This window comes from Carassius auratus, unplaced genomic scaffold, assembly GCF_003368295.1.
Source record: "Carassius auratus strain Wakin unplaced genomic scaffold, ASM336829v1 scaf_tig00011525, whole genome shotgun sequence".
In the NCBI taxonomy this organism is placed as follows: domain Eukaryota; kingdom Metazoa; phylum Chordata; class Actinopteri; order Cypriniformes; family Cyprinidae; genus Carassius; species Carassius auratus.
Window position 1 is genome coordinate 1 of NW_020524214.1, and position 21,049 is coordinate 21,049.

The following is a 21,049-nucleotide window of genomic DNA, read 5'->3' on the forward strand; positions in this document are numbered from 1 at the left end:
TTGTAGCCTCAATTTCCCTTGGCTCTTCAGGTACAATGTGTGCTGTCTAATAAAAGATCTGCCCTTGTTAGCACAGACTTTAACCTTTCCTTTCATTGATACTGTTCAGGGCCGGAAAACGCATTTCTGTAGGCTAATTCACCATTTGAACCAGAATATCATCAGGCTACTTTATCTCTGCTGTAACCTAATTCAGTAAACTCTACTAAACCTTGGATAGTATTTGTGAAAAATACAGTTTAAATAAATACCCAATTTTGTTGGAATATCTCCAGATAAAAGTGTATAAGAGAGATTTCATTTATTCCTTAATTAGGTGTGGAGTTTTGTTCATATAATTTCAATTAAAATAACAATAATCATTTTATTTTTCGTGTAAAATGACTGTATTCGGGTCAATTGACTAGCCTACAGCACCTGGAAAACATTATTAATAAAATGCAAACAGAAGAGGTCAGGAATTTTTGTGATTTGTAGGCTATATTTGTACTGATAAACAACTATTTTTTTTTTTTTAAAGAACAAATGTTATAGGAAAAACAATAGCGAGGATATAGGCTAAGACTAATTTAACAACTAAAAAAGAAAAATATATATTAATTAAAATAGCAAACTATTTAAGCACTGCCGTGCTGTAGCTTCATGTACTTTATGCATCTGTTTGAAGGAGCGCGAGAGGGGTGTTTATTAGAGTTAGAAAGGCTCGAGGCCTGGCGGGGCTGTTTATCAATGGTGGGCTATCAGTGAACCATGAATGGGGAGTTGGAGATGAATGGAGCTAGCTGCTGTGAATCCTGGTACATGGCGTATAGAGCTGTATGTATGGGAGCTGTTCCAAGGTACTGAGGCGTGATCCATCGCTTGATCTACACTAGAACAGATCAACCGAGTGCACTTACCACTATTGATATTTTGCTTTGTGTAAACATCTCTCTCACTTAACATTAACAGTCACTCTTTTTTTTCAGTTTTGACAGTGGTGGCTGTTTATGTACATTTCCATTTATAGAAGCAGATCGCTCTGAATGTCCTGAAAGCCACAGAACTGGACCGATGCGACTCCCACTCGGGGACACAGTGTCCATCCACGAGTGTGTGAGAACTGCTGTAGACAGGTAGAGAGAGAGAGAGAAAGGGAGGGACTGAGAGAGAGACAGAGCGAGAGAGAGAGAGAGAGAGAGGAAGCGAGGGAGGGAGGATGATGATGATGCTGGCGGTGGAAAATGGCTGCTGCATCCTCTAGCCCATCCGAAACCCTATGAAGGTGGACAGAGAAAGACAAGAAAAAGAGAGCAGCAAGCGCAAGGAGTGAGTGAATGAGAGATGGTGTGCGTGCGTATGTGAGCGAGAGTGTGAGGACGCGCGCGCGCGCGCGTGTGTGAGTGTGAAAACGCGCGCGCGCGCGAGTGTGTGTGTGTTCGGTAAGAAGGGGAATAAAAAAGACGAGAGACCGGGGGCAGCCAGCTCGAAGCGGCGGGCAACACCGAGCCATGGAGGGCGAGTAAGTCCATGCATTTTTATTTGTGCAGAACAGAACTGATTGATTTGCAGCACCTCTAATGGACTCTAAGATGCTCATAAACACTATTACGCAGCTATGACTATCACACTGTACACCATATTCTCCATAATCATCCAACATTTGATGAATAACGCCAGTGAACCGGGCCTCGGCTGAAGTGAACTAACGTACATAAAACGCCTTCAATGCCGCGTGAAAGACGAACGGGTCGCAATAAGACACGGCTTTTTGTCTCAAAGATGATGATGGTGTGTATGTGTGTGTGTGGAGGCTCCACGTATAACCACCAAATACATCCGTGAATTATAAAACGTGTCGTTCCAAATCCTCGAGATATGGCGAGTTTCCTGGCGTCGGGCGGAGAGGGATGCTTTTATCAACGCGACTCGAGTTTCATTATGATTTTTAAAGCCAACTTTATGAATGAAATGTGATTTTTCTCTCACCCCCTCCTCCTCTTCCTCTTCATGTCCCCCATCCCTCCCCCCAGCGCTTCTCTTCGTCTTCTTCTTCTATTTCTTGTCCATATCCTCCTTTCACCCACTCATCCTCCGTGCTGTAGCATATATGTGATTTTATCCATTCATTAAAACAGCGGGATGAACGAATGAGTGCGCGTGAACGCGTGTCGATATGGTGCGGCAGTGGCTTATAATAACTGATGCTGTTTAATATCACGATCGGGGCTGTGGATCAAAATGGATGTGATTTCATAGCGTTTATTGTAATGGGGTTGTCGGACTGGAAGACCGCTGTGAGGGCCTTGTATGGCGAATGGGCGCGTTCATTGATACATCTAACTCTTCATCTCCCAGCCTCTCCCTCATCACCTCCACACATTTCATTCCCTCAGGCCATTCATTTATTTACGATTTGGCTTCTCTGTGCTACTCCTCCATATGGAGCCATTATGCTCTTTGTTGCTTCATTGTATACGCGAAACGACTGTATTAAATACCTTTCTACAGAAATGAGCGATGGCTGGAAACGTGCGCGCGCTGGAAGTGAGATTAGATTTTCCTCGCCCACGTGACCGTCCATTAAAAAAATCGCGCTGTTTCCTCTCATTGTTAATTTTCGTGATTCACTGTTTATAGATTCCCCATGGTTTAGGGAATATAACAAAGTGCACGTGACGTTGTGATTTAAGATAATTGAGTCAATTTAAAAACGACAAACCTGTCCTTGCAACCATGCCACACCATCTTGTCTCAAGGAATCATTCAAATTATATTAAAGGGCGTTTTTGTTTATATCCCTGTTACCTGACAGATAAAAGGGGCGTGTCATATTTATTGCGAATGGATGTTGCCTTAAGGGGTGCAATCAACTGAACCTTTAATGTCAGCTTAAAAATTAATAATATTTACTTGAGGTTAAATGTATGTTATGGGCCCTATTGTGGTACACATTGAATCAAACGTCTCAGTGATATTTTAACGAATAACTAGCTCCACGTCTGAAATGACTCTTCATTTGGACTAACTTCATCATCCTGGCGTGGGCAGGGAAAAGAGCCAAACATGTTTCATCCAGTCCCCTCCAGTCACGTGTCTGCTGCTATAGCTGTGACCATCACATCAACCATATTGTAGCAAAAGACTGTGAAGTGTGTTTTCTTCCAAAACTCTCCAGACTAACCTTACTTGCATTCGGCTTGAACTGGCTGACTTTGAGTTTTCAACATTGAAAAAAAGATGATTGTAGAGGTTTAAGGCAATTCACTACCAAGTACTTCCAAAATGTCAGTCGACATGAACTTTAACCCATTTTTTTGTAATGCGTGTTCTTTGATGGACAGTTCATTAGTGCATGCTATTTCTATTAATACAACTTTCTTGTTTTACAGATGTAATGTAACTTGCTCATTGTCTGAAACAACCTATCTTTTTTGTGATGTTTTAACATCCACTTTTCGTGATCTAATAAGTTTCAAATGGATAAAATCCAATGTCCCACCTCACCTTTATTCACACTGAATATTAAGTTTCACTCGGAAATATGTCCAGAAAGATTACAGAAGCAAAATGGTTTATGAACGTGATCATTCCAGTGGATATTGCAGGCCAAAGAAATAGTATTTCCTTACACATCTTAACTCTGCATCTTTGTGCTTTTCCCTGTTAATTGTCAGTTACCTTAATTTTTGTGGCTATTTTAATATTTTATACTGATGGTCGTATTTTCTTGTTTAATTGCTTATCTCTCAAAGTCTGTGTGTGTGTGTGTGTGTGTGTTTGCGCTCAGCTTGCTAATGCACTCACTGCTTTCACTTCCCTAACAGTGTGCGTGTCCGAGCCGTGGTGATGACACGTGATGATTCTAGCGGTGGCTGGGTGCCCCTTGGAGGCGGCGGCCTCAGTCACGTGGTCATATGCAAGGGGCGGAGCTCTCAAGGTCGTGGGCGGAGAGAGTACGTCATACGTGGAGAACGGCTACGCGATCGAGCAGTGAGTGTGTGCGTGTGTGTTCATGCCTGTCTTTGAGTGCACAGATGATCCCTCAGCCTGACAGTCCTGGTAGTTCAGGTAATCTGGTAGCTGCCCTCACGAGTGGCCCGCGAGTCACCCGCCCACCTCTCTTTTTTTTTTTGTGCAGCCTGTGCTGGAATGCGCCATTCAAAAGGGTCTGGTCTACAATAAGGTGAACCCCATCTTCCATCACTGGCGTGTGGAGGAGAGGAAGTTTGGTCTGACCTTCCAGAGCCCAGCTGACGCCATCTCCTTCGAGAAGGGGCTTCAAAGTGTCCTTGAGAAGCTGGACAGAGGTACAGAACCAGCAAAAGATAGCAAACAGAAAGCTAGTTTAGAGGTTTAAAGCCAAATAACTTTGTTGTTCTGACTTCTCAATGTACCAATACAGTGCAAGGATCTCGCTAATGTGTCTAATGTGAACTTCTATTTTCTTTTTTAAATGTATTTATGATAAACCAGAGTCTGTTTTTTTGTATATTTCCCTGCAGGATCTGACTCGCCATCCTCCTCGACACCTGAAGAGGGCGACACAGAGGATGACGGTCAAGCAGTGAGTGTTTTTATCAAAACAAAGTGCTTCGGACTATCTTGTTCATCTTTGTGTCTGTCTGAGAATTACTTCGTGACTAGATACTCATGAAGTCGTAATAGACATTGAAGTCAATAAATCAAAATTGACTAATTATTTTCCTATGCATTTCTGGTCTTACGGTGCACGATTCACTTGTACAAAGAAAATTGTCTTTGAAATCATCATAACGTAATAACTTGCTTTGCCGTTTCCGGGCTAAAATCTTGACAATAATTTAGCTTCTTTTTTTGAATACTATTCAAATGAATTCAAAGCAGAATTAGGGAATGACTCGTACATAAAACAAGAAAATCCAAAGTACACATTTACGCCTTCTATCCTCCGTCTTGTTGCGTAAGCATGAGGTGGTTCTGCATGTTTGATGACTTGCAGTCTGTCTCAGTCTCATACAGGGAGTGAGTCGTCATCCAACAGCAGAAAAGAGATGCTGCCCAAACCCATTACCATTGTGACCAGTGAGTCGTCCTCCACCTGTTTTGTGCGCTCCACAGAGGAGTTTGCGTATGGGACAGGGCACGCCTGCACGACGCAGACCCCAGCTCAGGTAAAGGATTCACACTGCTTATAAGTTGACTCTGGTATGTCCGTCAATGCTGTGTCCATGTGTCCAAAAAGGGAACAATCTTTAAGAAATCTAGATTAAAACAAACATCTTCTCCTTGTATTCATGTGGTTTTGAAAAAAACTTTTATAAATTTTCAAGAAATGGTGTAGATCGATGGGAAAAATGTCATGTGGTTCAACCATCAATCTAAAATAAAATTTGAATACATATGAATGTATTCACATTAATAATTCTGTACAAACATCTTTTAAATAAATAAATGTATTATTTTAAGATAATTTATTTTTCTTAATAAATATTGTGAATTTTTTATTAATATTACGATTTTTGGGAGTCGCACCACATGACATTTTACAAACACGACATTAATCTTTATTTTTTTATCAGTGTTTCAAATATTAATAAGCAGCGAAACTATTTTGCTAAAAATACTCCTCAAGGTTTTCTTTTCAATTCTTTTTAATGATTTTTTTTTTTTGCTTCATAAGGCGCTTATATTTTACTTTATTCCCACCAAAAAATCTAAATTAATTCAGAAATGAAAAACATGTTCATCACAGAAAATTATGTTTTTGAGTCACAAAAATAAAGTGTAAAAAGCTGTCACTGGGGTGGTACCATTTAAAAAAGTACTAATATTTATCATTTTGGTATAAATACATCCTTTTGGGTTACTAATAAGCACCTTCCTGTAGCTCAAACAGAAAAGCATGGTTCTAGCGATGGAAGGGTCATAGGGAAAGCAAGATCTGAAATGTGTTCCTTTAATGCAGTTTAAGACACGTTTGGACTTTATTTTACAGTACTGTTCCTCATGTACATACTATGTACTTAATATAACAATTAAAATAACTAGGTAACAACTAGGTACTAACCCTGAACCTACCTCTAAACCTTACCTTAACCCATAGTTACTTTATATGCCCGGTACTTTTTTACAATGTAAGTTCATGTACTGTAGAATAAAGTGTAACCTAAAAGGGTATGTCGAATTCATAGAAATGATGTACCTGTTAAAAAGGTGACAGCTTTTTATGGTGTAATCACACCTGTCTTATTTGGTTAAACTAAATCGAACTCAAGTTTGTTTCCCCCCTTGGTGCAAATCTTTTGGGCAGGTGTGAATACAGCAATTGCACTCAGGTGCAGACCAAACAACAGTACCAAGATCAAGCTGAAGAGACGATCTCGGTCCGGTTCCAAATTAACTCTGGTATAGTCGAATGGATGAACTTATGAATGGGTTGCACTTTATTTTACAGTACGTGTACTAACATGTACTTATAGTGTACTTACAGTGTATTTATCTAAGAAAGTTCTGGTAATACAAGGTAAATACATGGGGTAGGGTTAGGTTTAGGGGTAGGTTCAGGGTTAGTACCTAGTTATTACATAGTTATTGTAATAACTATAATAAGTACATATTATGTACATGAGGAACAGGACTGTAAAATAAAGTGCTACCTATGAATGCACAACCTTAGTACACGTTTGGTACATGTTTGGTACAGGTTTAGTCCGCACCTGCCCAAAAGATCTGCACCAAGGGGGGAAACGAAATTTAGTTCAATTCAATCGAGCCAAACAAGACAGGTTCAGCTGCATAAGGGGTACTGTGTAAGCAAACCACACCCCAAAAAATAAAAAATAAAATCAACACTGTATTTGGTCTGAACCAAAGCAAGTGAGTAAGTAGACTTTCCTGGTGTGAATACACCCATTAATGTATGAATGAAGTGCATGTTTATTGTATTTTTAAATAAATAAATAAATTGATCCAGACTTAAAATACGAGAGTCAAGTCACTGCCCCTCCAGAGTTATATTCAACCCTCGCTCCTCTCTCACTGCAGATCCACACCCGACCTGCCCAGGACCAGCTCACCCAAGTAACCGCCGTTTTGAACCCTCCGGCGCCCCCTCCGCCTCCTCCGGCCCCCCCGACCCCCCCCATATTGCCCCCTACCTCGTCCCCCCTCTCTCCGCTCTCGCCCACCATCTCCCTGCTGGAGGAAGGGGATCTCCGTAGCCTGGACCCGTGCAAGGACCTGTGGGGTACACGCGGCTACGAGGACTACCGCCGCGCCGGTGCTACACGGACCAAGGTGGGCGGGCTGACGGGGGGCGTGGTGGTGGGCGGCGGCCAGGACAAGACGGAGCTCTGCGTGGTGCGCTTCGAGAAGGAACTGGCCGGCGTGGGCACCACGGGCTGCGAGGTCACCGTCATGCTGGACACCAAAGGCTCTCAGCGCAACTCTTCGCCCACCTGCATGCCCAACGCCGTGCCGGGAGTGCCGTCGGCCAGCGGCTCCCCGGAGGAGACGGGCAAAAGCTCGCCCTCACCCTGCTGCATTCACACCTCGCTCGCCACGCCCCGCTCTCGGACTCGCAAGCGAGGGGCCGGCGGAGGGGAAGCCATCTCGCCCGACGACGACAGCTCCTGTCCTCAGGGCTCCTCCTCTTGCTCGTCACGCTGCGTGTACTGCCGCTCCGTCTTCAGCGCCTCTGAGAACGGACGGGGGCGCTGCCGGGACGCTCCCGATCCGGCGCTACACTGCTTGCGCCAGTGGACGTGTGTGTGGTGCGCGGAGAGCCTGCTCTACCACTGCATGTCGGACTCCGAGGGCGAGTTCTGGGAGCCGTGCTCGTGCGAGGACTCGATGGGAGGCCGGCCGCACACGCTGTGCTGCGCCCGTTGGATGGTGCTTTTGACACTGTCTCTTTTTGTGCCCTGCATGTGCTGCTACCTGCCCCTGCGCGCATGCCTGCGCTGTGGGGAGAGATGCGGCTGCTGCGGAGGAAAGCACAAGGCCGTGCGATGAGGCCTGATTGGGGGGAGGGCGTGTGGAGGGGGCTTATTGTGACGGGGCGGGAGCACAAAGACGTTGCCGTCGTTCGAGGAACAGCTGTAGAGCCAGATCTCCTACATAAACCTTCCCGATAATATCCCCTTGCCCCCTCTGAGGCCGTCTGCTGCATTCCGCTCTTTCTATTCTCTGCTCGGACCCTTCACGCTCGTACCGGTGGAGGGTGCATGGGTTCGGGGAGATCGCTCTCTGATTTGCTGGTCGTTGGGTTCAGGGGTCGTCTCCGGGAGGTGGGGAGTGAATGGGGATCAGTGACGTGTAAACAATTGTTAAGTTTTTTTTTCTGGGTTTTATTTCTTAATTTAGGGAGAAAATATGAGATGAAAAATGTTTATAGCTATGGTTATAAGACCTTTTTTTGAGTATCTAATTTTACTTGATCTATTTTTTGCAATTGAGTTAATGAATACACTCCCCTTGTACCTCTACGTTACTGAGTTTTACCTCAAAGTCCAGAGGAGAGGAAGGCAGATAGGCTTATTTCGGGGTGCTGTGGTGAGGTTTTGTATATGGTCTTTGCGGTAGGTTTTTCATGCACGTTCGGGCAGAACATATCTGTGAAGGAGAACATGTTGATGTCGTATCACTTTTAGTTGTTTGAGGACAGGGAACGTGAACAGTCGGATCGAGGGCAGCAGTTTCACCAAATTCACCACTTTCACCACATACATGTTCATTATTCTGTCAAGAGAGTATAGTTGTATTGAACTTGCCAGCAACCAAGAAGGTTGCCTATATTTGAAGTACAGACCAAAAATGTGGAGAGATAATCTAGACGTAAATCTGCCGAACATTTGCACAGCAAATGTGAACCGAGGCCTTGAAATGTAGTTGTACACACCACCAAAAATAAATTAACTTTGTTACTTATTAGTAAGAAGTAAAGAATAACAGAGCAAAGGCTTGTTTTGTGTGACAACATTTTAACTTTATCTGTCCGTATAGCAACAAGAGAAGTACTCAGTCATTAACTATCATGAGTTACAACGCGTGTGCTTTTGCGTTCCTAAACAGAGCAACGAAGTGACATGCCATTTTGTCTGGTTAGCCCCGCCCACAGTGAAATCTCATTGGTCCAAAAAACATCAGCTACAATTCTGATTGGCTGTGACTGTGTTACAGTACATAATTTAGTTTTCACTGTGGACAGGCAAATGACCTGATGCTGAAAACTTCATCGTCTGGCTAGAGGACGCTAAAGAATTTAGACCAATCAGTTCAAACACTGCCTGGCATAACGGTTTGGACCACAAAGTGTTAAGAAACATTGCTTTAAATATCTCAAAGCTGCTATTTCAACTCCCCTAAACTTGTCTTACCTCGCTGCTAGTAATGAGGAGTTAGGGAATCAGACACAGTCCTGTAGTCAATGTTTGAGTTAGGAAGACGACGCCTCTAAATTATGATATCTATGATGGGGAAGAACTAACGTCCAAGAGGTTTCTCCGTCAATGTTGTATTAACTACTCATTAGAGGCACTTTAAAAGAAAAGGGTTTTACAGCAAGACCATGAGATCTACACACATGTGCATTGTATTTCATTGTCCATCTGGACTCATTTCAGTCCATTTTCAAAGACGTGAAACATTCTCTCACTCACACACACACACACACTCACTCTTTATGGGCAGAATATTAGACATGAGTAGAGAAACACAAAAAGACCCAAAAATAGCACTGGAAAAAAGGAGAACTTTGCGAGATGAGACCACCCTTGAGGGCCCTAGTCATACATCCTATTAATAAATGTGCCTTTTGATTTATTTAACCAATAACCTATAATTTCTAAGTAACGACGTACCTAAATACTCTTTTTTTTTTTTTTCAGGTTGTTTATTTCTGCCAATGTGCATATTTGAATATGTATGTGTCTATTAGTTTGATAAGTAATCAATGGAAAATATTACCTGTTTATATATTTATTGAGATATTTATTCTAATTCTTTATTTATTTTTGGAGACGGGTTTTTATTTTCTGTGCTGTCTTACTTCTCTGACTTTGTGCCAATTTGCTGCTTTGAGGTGTTACATATCGTGGGTTTGTATCATTAATTAAACCCTAACTCTATATTTTAATGAAAAGTTTGCACTCTGAATCATGTTTACATGTGTTTATGTACTCTAATTGTGGAACGACATCATTCAGCATTCACTCATAACCACAATATAAGTCTGGTGTATTAGAGCACGAGACAGAAATAGTGCATTGTGCTCCATTCACACATCCAGTTGGAAAAGGCTGAATTTCATGAAGAAATATCAAGGTCATATTTCTCCCTTTTCAAAGGAAACACATAATAATTAATATTTTGCAAAAAGAAAAGTAAATTAATATTTTTAAGACAATAACCCTCCCCACACCCTATAAAAGAAAAGGAGCAATGGGAGTTCTGTGCAGACAATATTTTTCAAATACAAAATAAAAACTGTATATTATATTTAACCTATATATTCATGTATTTTAAATAATTGTATTAATAATTTGTATTACAGTGGTCCAAATGACAAACTACAGAGAACTGGGAGGAAGATGCTCTTGATTGTCCGGAAAATAATGCAAAAAAATAATATTCTTCAAATAAGAGTCAAAGAGAGTTTGATATACATTCAATAATGACTCTGACCACTAGGCGGAGCCAATTTCACCAAGCGCTTTCTTGATTGTCCACAAGGGGGCGCCAGTGTAATGCAATTCCAGAACTCAATTAATGGCAAGTAGAAGAGAGTTTTCACATTTATTTGAAAATGTAATAGAGAAAATATAAACACAGCAGAGATGAATGGACAGAAAAGGTCTTAAAGTGTGAGCATGTACCCATGTGTGCACTCAGGACAGGTGCTGGCGCTTGTGTTTAAGGATCTCCGTCGAGGTGAGAGTCAGGTCTTTATTACAGATGTCACAATGATAGACCCTTGTCAGACCTGATGAAGATGATGAGGATGTTTGTACACTTTCAGACTCTGAAAAAAAATAAAAACAAACAAACAAACAAACATTTACTATGCAGAACTAATTAGCGATATTAAAATCTAGAATATTCAAATTAGTGTATCTGCCAAATCTTTTTCAAAATCTTTTGAAAAAAAAAACTTTTTATGAAAAAATATGAAATATGAATTTTTTTCATATTTTTGTGAACACTTAGCAAACATTTTGTTTTTTTACATGTATTTATTTCAGCTATTTATGTAGGTCTAATTTTTCAAAATTATCATACTGGGAAGATGTATTGTTGTGAGCCAAAACATGGAAATGAGTTTGCATTTTGCATTTCTGATTGAAATGTTTTTAGCTGAAATGCCTGGAAAAAGGTGGCGAACAAAATTTTTTAATGTTCTATTCCAGTGGTCCTAACCCTGGTCCTGTAGGCACCCCAACACTGCACATTCTACATGTCTCCTTTCTCTGACACAACAATTTCGGGTCTTGGAGTCTCTACTGAATCAGGTGTGTTTGATTAAGGGGACATACAAAACATGCAGCGTTGGGGTGCCTCCAGGACCAGGGTTGGGACCTTTGTTCTATTCTATGGCATAAAAAAACATCAGTAAAATCAAAGCTTTTAGTTGTCTTGAAAAAAGGCAGTTACTAACAAGAGTCTAAATGGGACTACAAAAGAGATGGAAGTTTGGTGGTGATGCTCAAGTCATGTGACCATGTTGTAGTTCATTTCAAACTGTTTTCAGAAGTTTTTACTTCTGCCGAATATATTTAGGCTTCAGAATTCATAAAAGTTGTGTTCATGGAAATAATCATATTGGGTTTTTGTTGAGGGAACCACGGTGACACTAACTTCCAAGCTGGCCTACGAAAATACATCACTGCACTGCTCTATAGTAAGACATCTCAGCACATCCTGAGCCTTTACAGAGCACAATCCTGCTGCTCACCGTCCTCAGGCTGCTGTTCCTCCGGCGGCCTGCAGATGGCCTCGTGCTGCATGCGCTCCAAAGGAGTCAGGGGCATGTAGAGGTCACATTGAGGGCAGGTCCAAAAAGTGCGTAAACATTCACTGTATAGGTCCTTAGAGTCCTACACAACACCAATTAAAAAAGAACATAGGAAGTGGTGCTATTAGAGCACTGTAAGAAAAGGCTTTTATGCACATCCTGTTTGAGGAAAAGCACTTACACACAGACAGTTGTAGGTAAAGTAGCTGCACAAACGCAGGCCTCCTTTAATGGGATCTGGTTCGGCTTTCATGCCAGGAAACAGAGAGCCGATAGCTGAAGCGGAAGACAGATCGGGATCCAGTTGCGGTCCGATGTAAAGGTTTGAAGACTGCAGCGCTGTCAGACGCCTCAGACTGTAACTAACCTATGAGAGGAAATCATTATCATGTGTGTTTGATCAAGACTGATAGTACAGATGCATTATTATGTTTGCCTCGTTACCTCAGTGTATAACAGAAACCGTACGAGTCCCTCACAGAGTTTATCTAGTTCTTTGCGGGACACTTTGGGCCCGCCTGTCCCGAGGCCGCCCTGTCCGATCTGAAGCTGAAGCAGCCTCTCCCATTCACCCCGCAGACCGAGGGCCGAGGAGAGCACCTTCAGCGCAGAGTTTCCGTCCATCAAGCCCAGCTCCAGCCATCCGTCCAGCACCACCCGCGTGCAGTCAGCGTTACTGTCCACAGAGCTGGCCACCAGCAGAAGGGCCTGTGACAAGAAGAGTGTCCAACATCGGCCAAACGTTTGGGGCTGGTGAGATTATGAAGTGTTTTTAAACGAAGTCTCTTAATCTCAGCAAGGCTGTATTTAACTGATCAAAAATACAGTATAAGATATACATATACAAATATTGCATTTTAGATATTTTAAATTTACATTTATTGTGGGGTTACAGTTTACTAAACCTAAAACCATAGTTGCTTGAAATAAAATAAACTTGAACTGAAATAAAACCAAATAGAAAAACCCTTCAACTTGTTTTATTTCAGCTAGTTGCCAAACAAAAATCTTATTGTCATGTAGTTTAACTTGATGTACTTAAACTATACAGACTGCTTCTTTTTTGTTTGAAAATCTCAATGCATATTTTAGGTTAAGTTGAAAACAAAAGTGTTTATTTAAAATAGAAATCTTTTGTAATGCTATAAATACTTTACTGTCAATTTTGATTTGCTAAATAGATGAATACAATTATTAATTTCTTTAAAAGATTCTACTTAACCCAAACTTTTGTATACATAGTTTTTCTTGTTTGCTCTGAAAACTATTATAGTTTTTTAAGCTAAGTTTAAATTTAATGGCTCTAAAATTGTCATGTTGAGTAACCATTGAATAATAAATATATACAATTTCTCTCACATCTTGAATGTATGCGAGTGAGATTAATTTGGAAAATGTTTTAAATACATTTCTCATTATATATTTAATTTTGTTCATTCATGAATTTAATTAATTTTTTATAAAATATTTTAGAAATTTCATTAAGCTCTTCAGGGATTTTTTAATAGTATGAACTAACCCTGCATTGTCTTAAAAAAAATACAATTATCTGATATTTTAAGAGATTTATTGACTTCATTAGGGTCTGCAGGGGTCCCCTCTATCTATTTCCTGATTTTTTTAAATAAAATATGTGATTTCAGTGTGTTTCTTGGTTCAAACGGCAAATAATAAAATGATAAATCTAAAGATGGTCTCTGTTTTCTCAGCCGTCACTGACCTGCAGTGCTGGAACCCGCAGACAGTTGGAGATGTAAGGCTTGTTTGTTTCTAGCAGAGTAACGAAGGCCAGTAACTGATGCCTGTTGCTCTGGCCTTTATCAGCCCCTGCAGAGAGAGAGAACGTAACAGTACAACAGTGAAACAGAGGACAGAGACCCTCACCATTACTGTCTTATTACAAAGAGCAGCTTGTACCAAACTCGCTGGACTCGTGCTCAGAGACATGCAGGACTTCAGGGTCACTGGCAAACACGCTGGTTGGGTGGATAACAACACCTTGTTTATTTCGCGTGTGGAACACCTAACACACAAACAGAAAAATGTGAGCCGTCCAAAGCTGCCTGATATTAGCGTGCATGCATGTGAAGCTGTCACCTGCTCGGAGTCTTTACGGGTTGCGTTGTGCTCATCTGGAATGGCCAGCTGTGGGTAAAGACCGCGGCACAGCACCAGCTTGAGCAGAGTCTGCTGCCGTGAAGACAGATCTGCACTGGCGTATGCAGCTTCCTGCAGCTCATTCACATTGTGACGCAATTTGAACTTGACTTCCTGTAAGAGCCAGACAACCAAGAATTAGGAGAAAATAAAAAATACATAAAAGAGTACAGTATGGGTGAACCTCATAAAACCTGGGTCATATTTCATTCATAAAATCAATAAATAAATAACATTTCTCAATAATAAAATAAAGCCTATTTTTGACTCGAAGCTCAAGCCTTGTGACATTATGATACTTTAAACAAATCTGATTTCACCCAGTTTTGTGATTTTTACAAATTTTTCCCAATCAAAAGTATCTTGTGCCTACCAAGGCTGCATTTATTTGATCAAAATTATAGTAAAAAGAGTAATATTGTGAAATATTATAACAATTTTACATAGTTTCTAATGTAATATATTTTAAAATGTAGGATTTTAATGTTAATGCTGTCATGTGATCCTTCAGAAATTATTCTCATAAGCTAATTTGGTGCTCAACAAAAAATGATGGAAACCGTTATGAAAACAGTCCCTATTATGGGTTATGAAAGGTTCATATTTTGGTTTGGGAGTCCCCAACAACAGGTTGACATTCATGAAAATGTCAAAAAACACTTTTTGAGAACTTTTTTTACCTTACTTGCTCAACGACTCCCAAATGACTCGCTCAGCGATTAATCTTTCCAAAAACGTTCCCTTCTTTGCATGATGCTAATCCACGTGATTGGTCAAATTGTTTTCATTTTAATTTCATGGTGTCTGTAATGACTGATAAAGCAGTGTTTGTGAGCGCAGTGCTGCTTTGTGTAAAGTGTTACCAGGGAAGTCGCTATTTTTACCGCTCCAGAAGCGGCACCTAGTGGCAAAGAATGAATTTACATTTTCATTTAGACAAACGGAAAAGAACAACAAGTGGGTGGACAATATGCTAATGTGTCATGTTCACATCGACATGAAACGGCTTGGGATTCGTTTGAAAAGCGACTCGTTTTAATGATTCAGATTAGACTCTTTCTTTTGAGATACACAGTGGACTTTCAGATTGAAAACTTTGCAGGATGGTTTCCTTCACTTAGAGCTGTGTTACACACTGCATGAAAAGTAATAATGGGGCACTTTAATTTTTATGTGGAAATCACGAAACGTTTTTACAGAATTCTCTGATGAACAAAGATCAAAAGAACACGACCGATCTAAAATAAAAATCTTTTGTAGTATTTGAATTTCATCAACACTTTGACCAATTTAATGCATCCCCATTGAGGAAAATATTTAATTCCTTATTTGATTTCGCTAGAAATTTTCAACATTATTCTATATTAAACTGAAGGGATAGTCAACTCAAAAATAATGTCAAACCTCATGTTGTTCAAAATGTTCTTTGTCCATTCACCATTTAGTTACCAACATTCTTCAAAATATCTTTTTTGTTTTGTTCCAATGAAAGAAAGTACCTACACATGTTTGGAACAACATGAGGGTGAGTAAATGATAATTTTTGGGTGGACTGTCTCTTTAAGAATTGAATACAGGAAACAGCAGAATACAGTTGAATCTAGATGAGCTCTCTCTTTTCTTTTCAATCTAAATCAGCTGAGGCACCTGTATGTCCACAGTCTGTTCAGCATCCTCTCTTCTCTTCTTGCTGGTTCCTGCTCCCTCATCGTCAGACCCAGACAGGTCTCCCTCCAGTCCTTCCTCCAGGCGCAGAACTTTCCTCTTGGTGCTCTCCTGGAGGTCATGGTCTCGTTTCAGCTGGTGGAGCTTCTGTCTCTCCGTAAGTCTCTCTCTGCGCCGGACTCGGTCCTGCGGCTCTCTCCTGCTGCCGGGATCTGCCTCCAGCAGACCGTGAGAGCGCAGCAGCTCCTGTAAGGAACCAGATGACACTGGCAAGGTCAGTCACAAGGACAAACGCAGCTGAAGCTGTTAGAAAGGCACAGAGGAAACTGACTTTGAACTGTCGCCTGAGGTTGACCATCTCGTAAAGCCTCTGTTCCTCCAGCCCTCTCCTCCTGCACCACTTTCTGGAACCACTTCCTCTGTCCGCTTTCACCTGTTGTCATTGGATATATTAATATTATTAGACAACACAGTTATTTGAAGTTGCTTTAAGATGACCTTTGACGTCATCTAACACTCACTTGAAGTTAAACTCTGGATGATGGATGTGGATGATGCATAAATGCACAGTTCATGTTTATGCATATTTTGGTACATTCCATTTCATATTAATACTAATGCACGACATCACATTACATTCCCTTAAGGTGATATTTTATTCACAAATTTTATTTTGATACTTGATTAAGCAACATACTGTAATTACAGTACAGAGAAATAGTAAAAATTCTTCTTTTTTAATGCTCATGCAGGCCTCCAGTGCCCAATAGTCTTAGACTCTGACCTGCACCCAGGCATTAAAGGTGTTCATCAGAGTGAAGGGGTCTCCCTGGCTGCTGTTCAGGGGCTGGCGAGTGGTGGAGCAGTCAGGGTTGTGCTGAGCACTGCGCAGAAATGGAGACTGGACACTCAGCGCAGCGGCGACCGTCAACACTGGCTCCACCAGGTTAAAGACTGATCCCAAAACTAACATTTTTCCTGGACAAACACAAGTAGGAGAACTTACAATACCATTAATACATTAGCAAGCTCAACCAACCACACAAAACATCAGGTAAGGGTTCTTTATCCTTACCAATGACCACATCCACGGGCAGTTGAGCCAGCAGCTGGCCAATAGGAGTGAGTTCCCCGTGTTCATCCAGAGCCCCCTGTTCTTTCAGATACATCACTGCAGTCTGAATACTAGAAGCAGGAGGAGGGTCTATGAAGGGAAAACTGCGAGGGTCACCCAAACCCATGCTCTTCATCTGCAGAAACATCATTCAAACACGTCTTAGTCCTGTGTCTCACTGCATTTGTATAATAATGACCCTTGACAGCACTGTTCTTGTGTTTTCCCAAATGTGAGAGGGCACCTGTAGGATGAGGGAGTCGAGCGCCACCCTGTGGATCTCAGGAACAGCATACGAGGCGAAGGCGTCGTAGTCAGATTCAGAGTAGAGTCGGTAACAGACTCCCGGTCCAGTTCTGCCAGCTCGTCCCTTCCTCTGTTCAGAACTGGCCCTGCTGATCCAGAACTCCTGCAGCCGCTGCATCTTGGCCTTCGGGTCAAAGCTCATCTCTTTCACCTTTCCTATCGAGAAACAGCAGGGATGTTTCAACATGAAGAGAACACACATTTTTGGAAAGGAAGATGATAAGTTGGTGGCAGGCTCTAATAAAATCATAACATTTTATATAAAATGTATATAAAAAAATTTAGGACTAGGAAAAATAATAAATAATACCTGAATCGACCACAAAGCGCACTCCATCTATAGTGACTGAGGTCTCAGCAATATTGGTAGAAATGATGCACTTTCTCACACCCGGGGGTGCAATGTCAAACACCTGGAGGTCAAGGTTCACACACAGAGAAATGAGACATATTTTATATACCCTTCAGATGTTTAGGGTTTTTAATGTTTTTCAAAGACGTCTCTTTTCTCAACAAAGCAAGTGAAAAAAAACGTAAATTGTGGAATATTATTACAATTTAAAATAACTTTTTTCATGTTATTTATTTCTATTCATGGCAAAGCAGAATTTTTTGCATCATTATTTGAGTCTTTAGTGTCACATGATCCTTCATAAATTATTCTAATATGCTGCTCAAGTAACATTTATATAACCATTATCAATGCTGAAAACAGTTTTGCTGCTTAATATTTTTGATATGCTTTTTTCAGGATTCTTTGACTAACAGAAAGTTCACAAGAACAGCATTTATTTGAAACAGAATCGTTATAAATGTCTTTACTGTCACTTTATGATAAACTGAATGCATCCTCGCTATTAATTTCTTTAAAAATGTGATGGTAAAAGATAAGTGCAAATAAGAACCCCTGATCAAAAGCTAATAAAAAAATACATCTAGTGCATAAAGATCAGAAGGAAACATGAATGAACCTGCTGTAGTGCAGAAGTACCTTATCCTGCTGGGCCAGAGAGAGGGTGCTGTGCAGAGGGAGGACGATCCAGCGCTGAGTGTGTGTGGCGTATGTCTGACAGGCCTCCTGGATGGTGGAGATCTCCGCCACTCCGCTGAGGAACAGCAGCAGGTCTCCTCTCTCCTCCGGCGGGTACCGCTGGTCAATACCCTGCAGCACACGCAGGTACGGCCGTGGGTCCAGTTTCTCCGAGCGGGACCCCTGCTCTTCTGGAGGAATGGGCTGGTAGATCACCTACACACATGCGTGGAAGAAACTGTCATTTCCGCAACAAATTCACTTAAAAAACAAACCTGTATTGAGAGCTGACCTGAATGGGGAAGAGTCTGCCTGGCACCTGCAGAACAGGTGCGCTGTTGAAGTAGCTGGAGAAGAGTTTGATGTTGATGGTGGCCGACATGAGGACCAGCCGCAGGTCTGGACGCAGGGGCAGAAGGGAGCGCAGCACTCCCAGCAGGAAGTCACAGTGCAGGTGTCTCTCGTGCACCTCGTCCAGGATCAGCACCTGGTACTGTCCCAGGGAAGCGTCCCGCTGGATCTGCCGGAGCAGGAGACCCTCGGTCAGGAACAGCAGTTTGGTAGCTGTGGTGCGGCTGGCCTCAAAGCGGATCTGGTACCCAACCTGAAGACAGAACGGACAAGACACTGTGTTTCCAGCTAACTCTCAACCAGTTTTCTCTGCCGTCATTCTTTAGCTCAGTCCGTTTACATTTTGTATGAATTGTGTTGTCATATATATTTTATTAATCACTTTTCTTTGAATACTGATTCTGTTAATGATTATAGCTATGTACATACAGAGTTATATTAATTAATAATTATATATATAATTAAAATATATTTATTAACTAGTTCCATAGTTGTTATTATAAGCCCAATCATAAGCATATATAATTATACTATATTGGTAAAACGATAAAATGAGTATTGTTTATATACATTACCAGTCAAAAGTTAACGAACGGTAAGATTTAAAAAAAAATTTGAATATGTTTTAATAATAAGGCAAAAAAAGTAACAATGTGAAATATTTATTCTATTTCTGACAGCTTTCTATTTGAATTAATTTTCAAATGTAATTTATTCCTCTGATCAAAGCTACATTTTCAGCATCATTACTTCAGTCTTCAGTATCACATGCTGATTTGCTTGTTTCAAAAAACAATATGCAAAAAGAAAATTACGTCTGTTAACATTTCAGAATTTCTGCATTCATTCCAACAACAGTTACGTACATTTTTGTACCTAATATTCATTTCCACAATGCCAAACGTAATGAAAATCCTCCTTTACTAAAACTATCAGTTGTTCTGAACTGAAGCAGGCTAACTCTATAGCTTGAGCTCTTGTTTATGAAAGTCACCTTAAATCACATCTTTTTGTGTAGATGACAGCTTTTGAAAGCTTTCTAAAGGGTCTGCTGTCAGTTTCTCAATGGTTTATTGGAAGTCGTCTAATTTATATTCAGTTATTAAATTAAAAAGGCTCTAACACTAAATTGCTATTCTTTTTTTCTATTCTGTTTTCTGAAACTGAGACTTGTTAAGACACTTGCATATAATTGCGTTTTCGTTGATTTTGATTGCTTCCATTATTTCTTTGGATAAAAGTGTCTGCTAAATGACTAAATGTAAGTGCAAAATGTAATTTCTGAACATTTATGTTGTGATAATAATCTACTAAATGGCAGAGACGTGTGCACCTTGGAGCCGTACTGGTTGAGGCTCTCAAAGCTGACTCTCTTGGCCAGTGAGATGCAGGCGATGCGGCGAGGCTGAGTGCAGGCGATGTGCTCGAACCCTGAGGCCAGCAGATACTGCGGCACCTGTGTGGACTTCCCACAGCCCGTGTCTCCAGCCACCAGCACCACCGGATGAGTCCGCACCAGCTCCACGATCCTGTCCCGGTACTGGAAGATAGGGAGGCTCTTCTGCTCCTTCCTCAGCTTGGACAGCTTGTTGAAGCTCTGCTTCTGGTTGAAGTCTAGGAAGTGGAGGAGGGCGAGACGGCAGTCTGTGATCTCCTGTCTGCCGGCTCCAGAGGGATCCCTGCGCCTCCTGTGATCTGATCCTCCCAGCCGCTCCTCTATGTCTTTGGAGCACACGGAGATGTTGATCCTGTACCTGGCATCATACTCCCTCGGAAGCCCCAGATCCACAGATCCAGACTTCTTCCTGTGTGACTCCTGTTTGCTGGATCTGGCGGCTGACATCTCTTTCTTGGCTCTGAATCTCTGGAAGCGCTCAAAGAAGCTCCAGAACTCCTTGTGTTCGGCGCTGCCCGTCTGGATGTAGTCGTGATGGCGGAAAAACACCTCGTCCAGCTGGGCTCGACACCGAGGACTGTCCCAGTCCCAGCTCCGACTCTCCTCTCGCTCATGGGACATCTTGAACCAGAGACGGTGCGATTCACTAGCGTGAACTAAGTTTGTGTAAATTAAACCTTCAATTACTTCCGGGTTTGCAACGCACAACTGTCCAGTTATTTAGAATTCATTTCAAATTACCATTGTTCATATTTATAGTGCAGCGTTAACATGAGAGGACCGTTTCTGGTCCGTCTGTGTTTACAGTCCGGATACCGCGCGACAATACATTATAGTTCCTACAGCAAAAACTCAGAAATACTAATTGCTATGAAAAAACAAACAAAACAAAAAAACCACACATACTATGGATGAAAAATGTTTTTGGAGTACAAAGAAGCATGCATCTTACATTAGTATATTTATCAAAAATCGTTTTTTCCCAACAGTGTCCAGTAAAATGGACATTAAATAAGCTTTTGAATTTTTGAAAACACGTTTTTTTTAATTATCTCAAAG

General features: G+C 41.3%; 2 protein-coding genes across 5 annotated transcripts; one reads left to right on the forward strand and one right to left on the reverse strand.

Annotated features, from left to right (window-relative positions):
- The first annotated feature begins 1,458 nt into the window (after positions 1–1,458).
- Positions 1,459–7,999, forward strand: LOC113073171 (sprouty-related, EVH1 domain-containing protein 1-like). 2 transcript variants are annotated; one of them, XM_026246047.1, is made up of 6 exons: positions 1,459–1,501; positions 3,807–3,972; positions 4,121–4,289; positions 4,485–4,546; positions 4,971–5,132; positions 7,006–7,999. In XM_026246047.1, the coding sequence occupies exons 1-6, from the start codon at positions 1,491–1,493 to the stop codon at positions 7,972–7,974; spliced, it is 1,539 nt and encodes a 512-aa protein (XP_026101832.1). In that variant the 5' UTR covers positions 1,459–1,490; the 3' UTR covers positions 7,975–7,999. The 2 variants fall into 2 exon arrangements, with proteins under 2 accessions (XP_026101832.1, XP_026101833.1); XM_026246048.1 differs by lacking the exons at positions 1,459–1,501; positions 3,807–3,972 and having other exon boundaries at positions 4,154–4,289; positions 4,961–5,132.
- Positions 4,212–20,821, reverse strand: LOC113073170 (probable ATP-dependent RNA helicase DHX34). 3 transcript variants are annotated; one of them, XM_026246045.1, is made up of 17 exons: positions 19,928–20,821; positions 18,536–18,847; positions 18,205–18,459; positions 17,524–17,626; positions 17,152–17,369; positions 16,869–17,043; positions 16,578–16,771; positions 16,125–16,226; positions 15,776–16,039; positions 14,069–14,242; positions 13,889–13,994; positions 13,692–13,798; positions 12,416–12,679; positions 12,153–12,338; positions 11,912–12,053; positions 10,836–10,981; positions 4,212–4,279 (listed from the first exon to the last, which is right to left on the reverse strand). In XM_026246045.1, exons 1-16 carry the CDS (start codon positions 20,609–20,611, stop codon positions 10,848–10,850), a joined length of 3,420 nt encoding a protein of 1,139 aa, XP_026101830.1. In that variant the 5' UTR covers positions 20,612–20,821; the 3' UTR covers positions 4,212–4,279; positions 10,836–10,847. The 3 variants fall into 3 exon arrangements, with proteins under 3 accessions (XP_026101830.1, XP_026101831.1, XP_026101828.1); XM_026246046.1 differs by lacking the exon at positions 4,212–4,279 and adding an exon at positions 8,482–8,574; XM_026246043.1 differs by lacking the exon at positions 4,212–4,279 and having other exon boundaries at positions 10,737–10,981.
- Between the last annotated feature and the right edge of the window lie 228 nt (positions 20,822–21,049).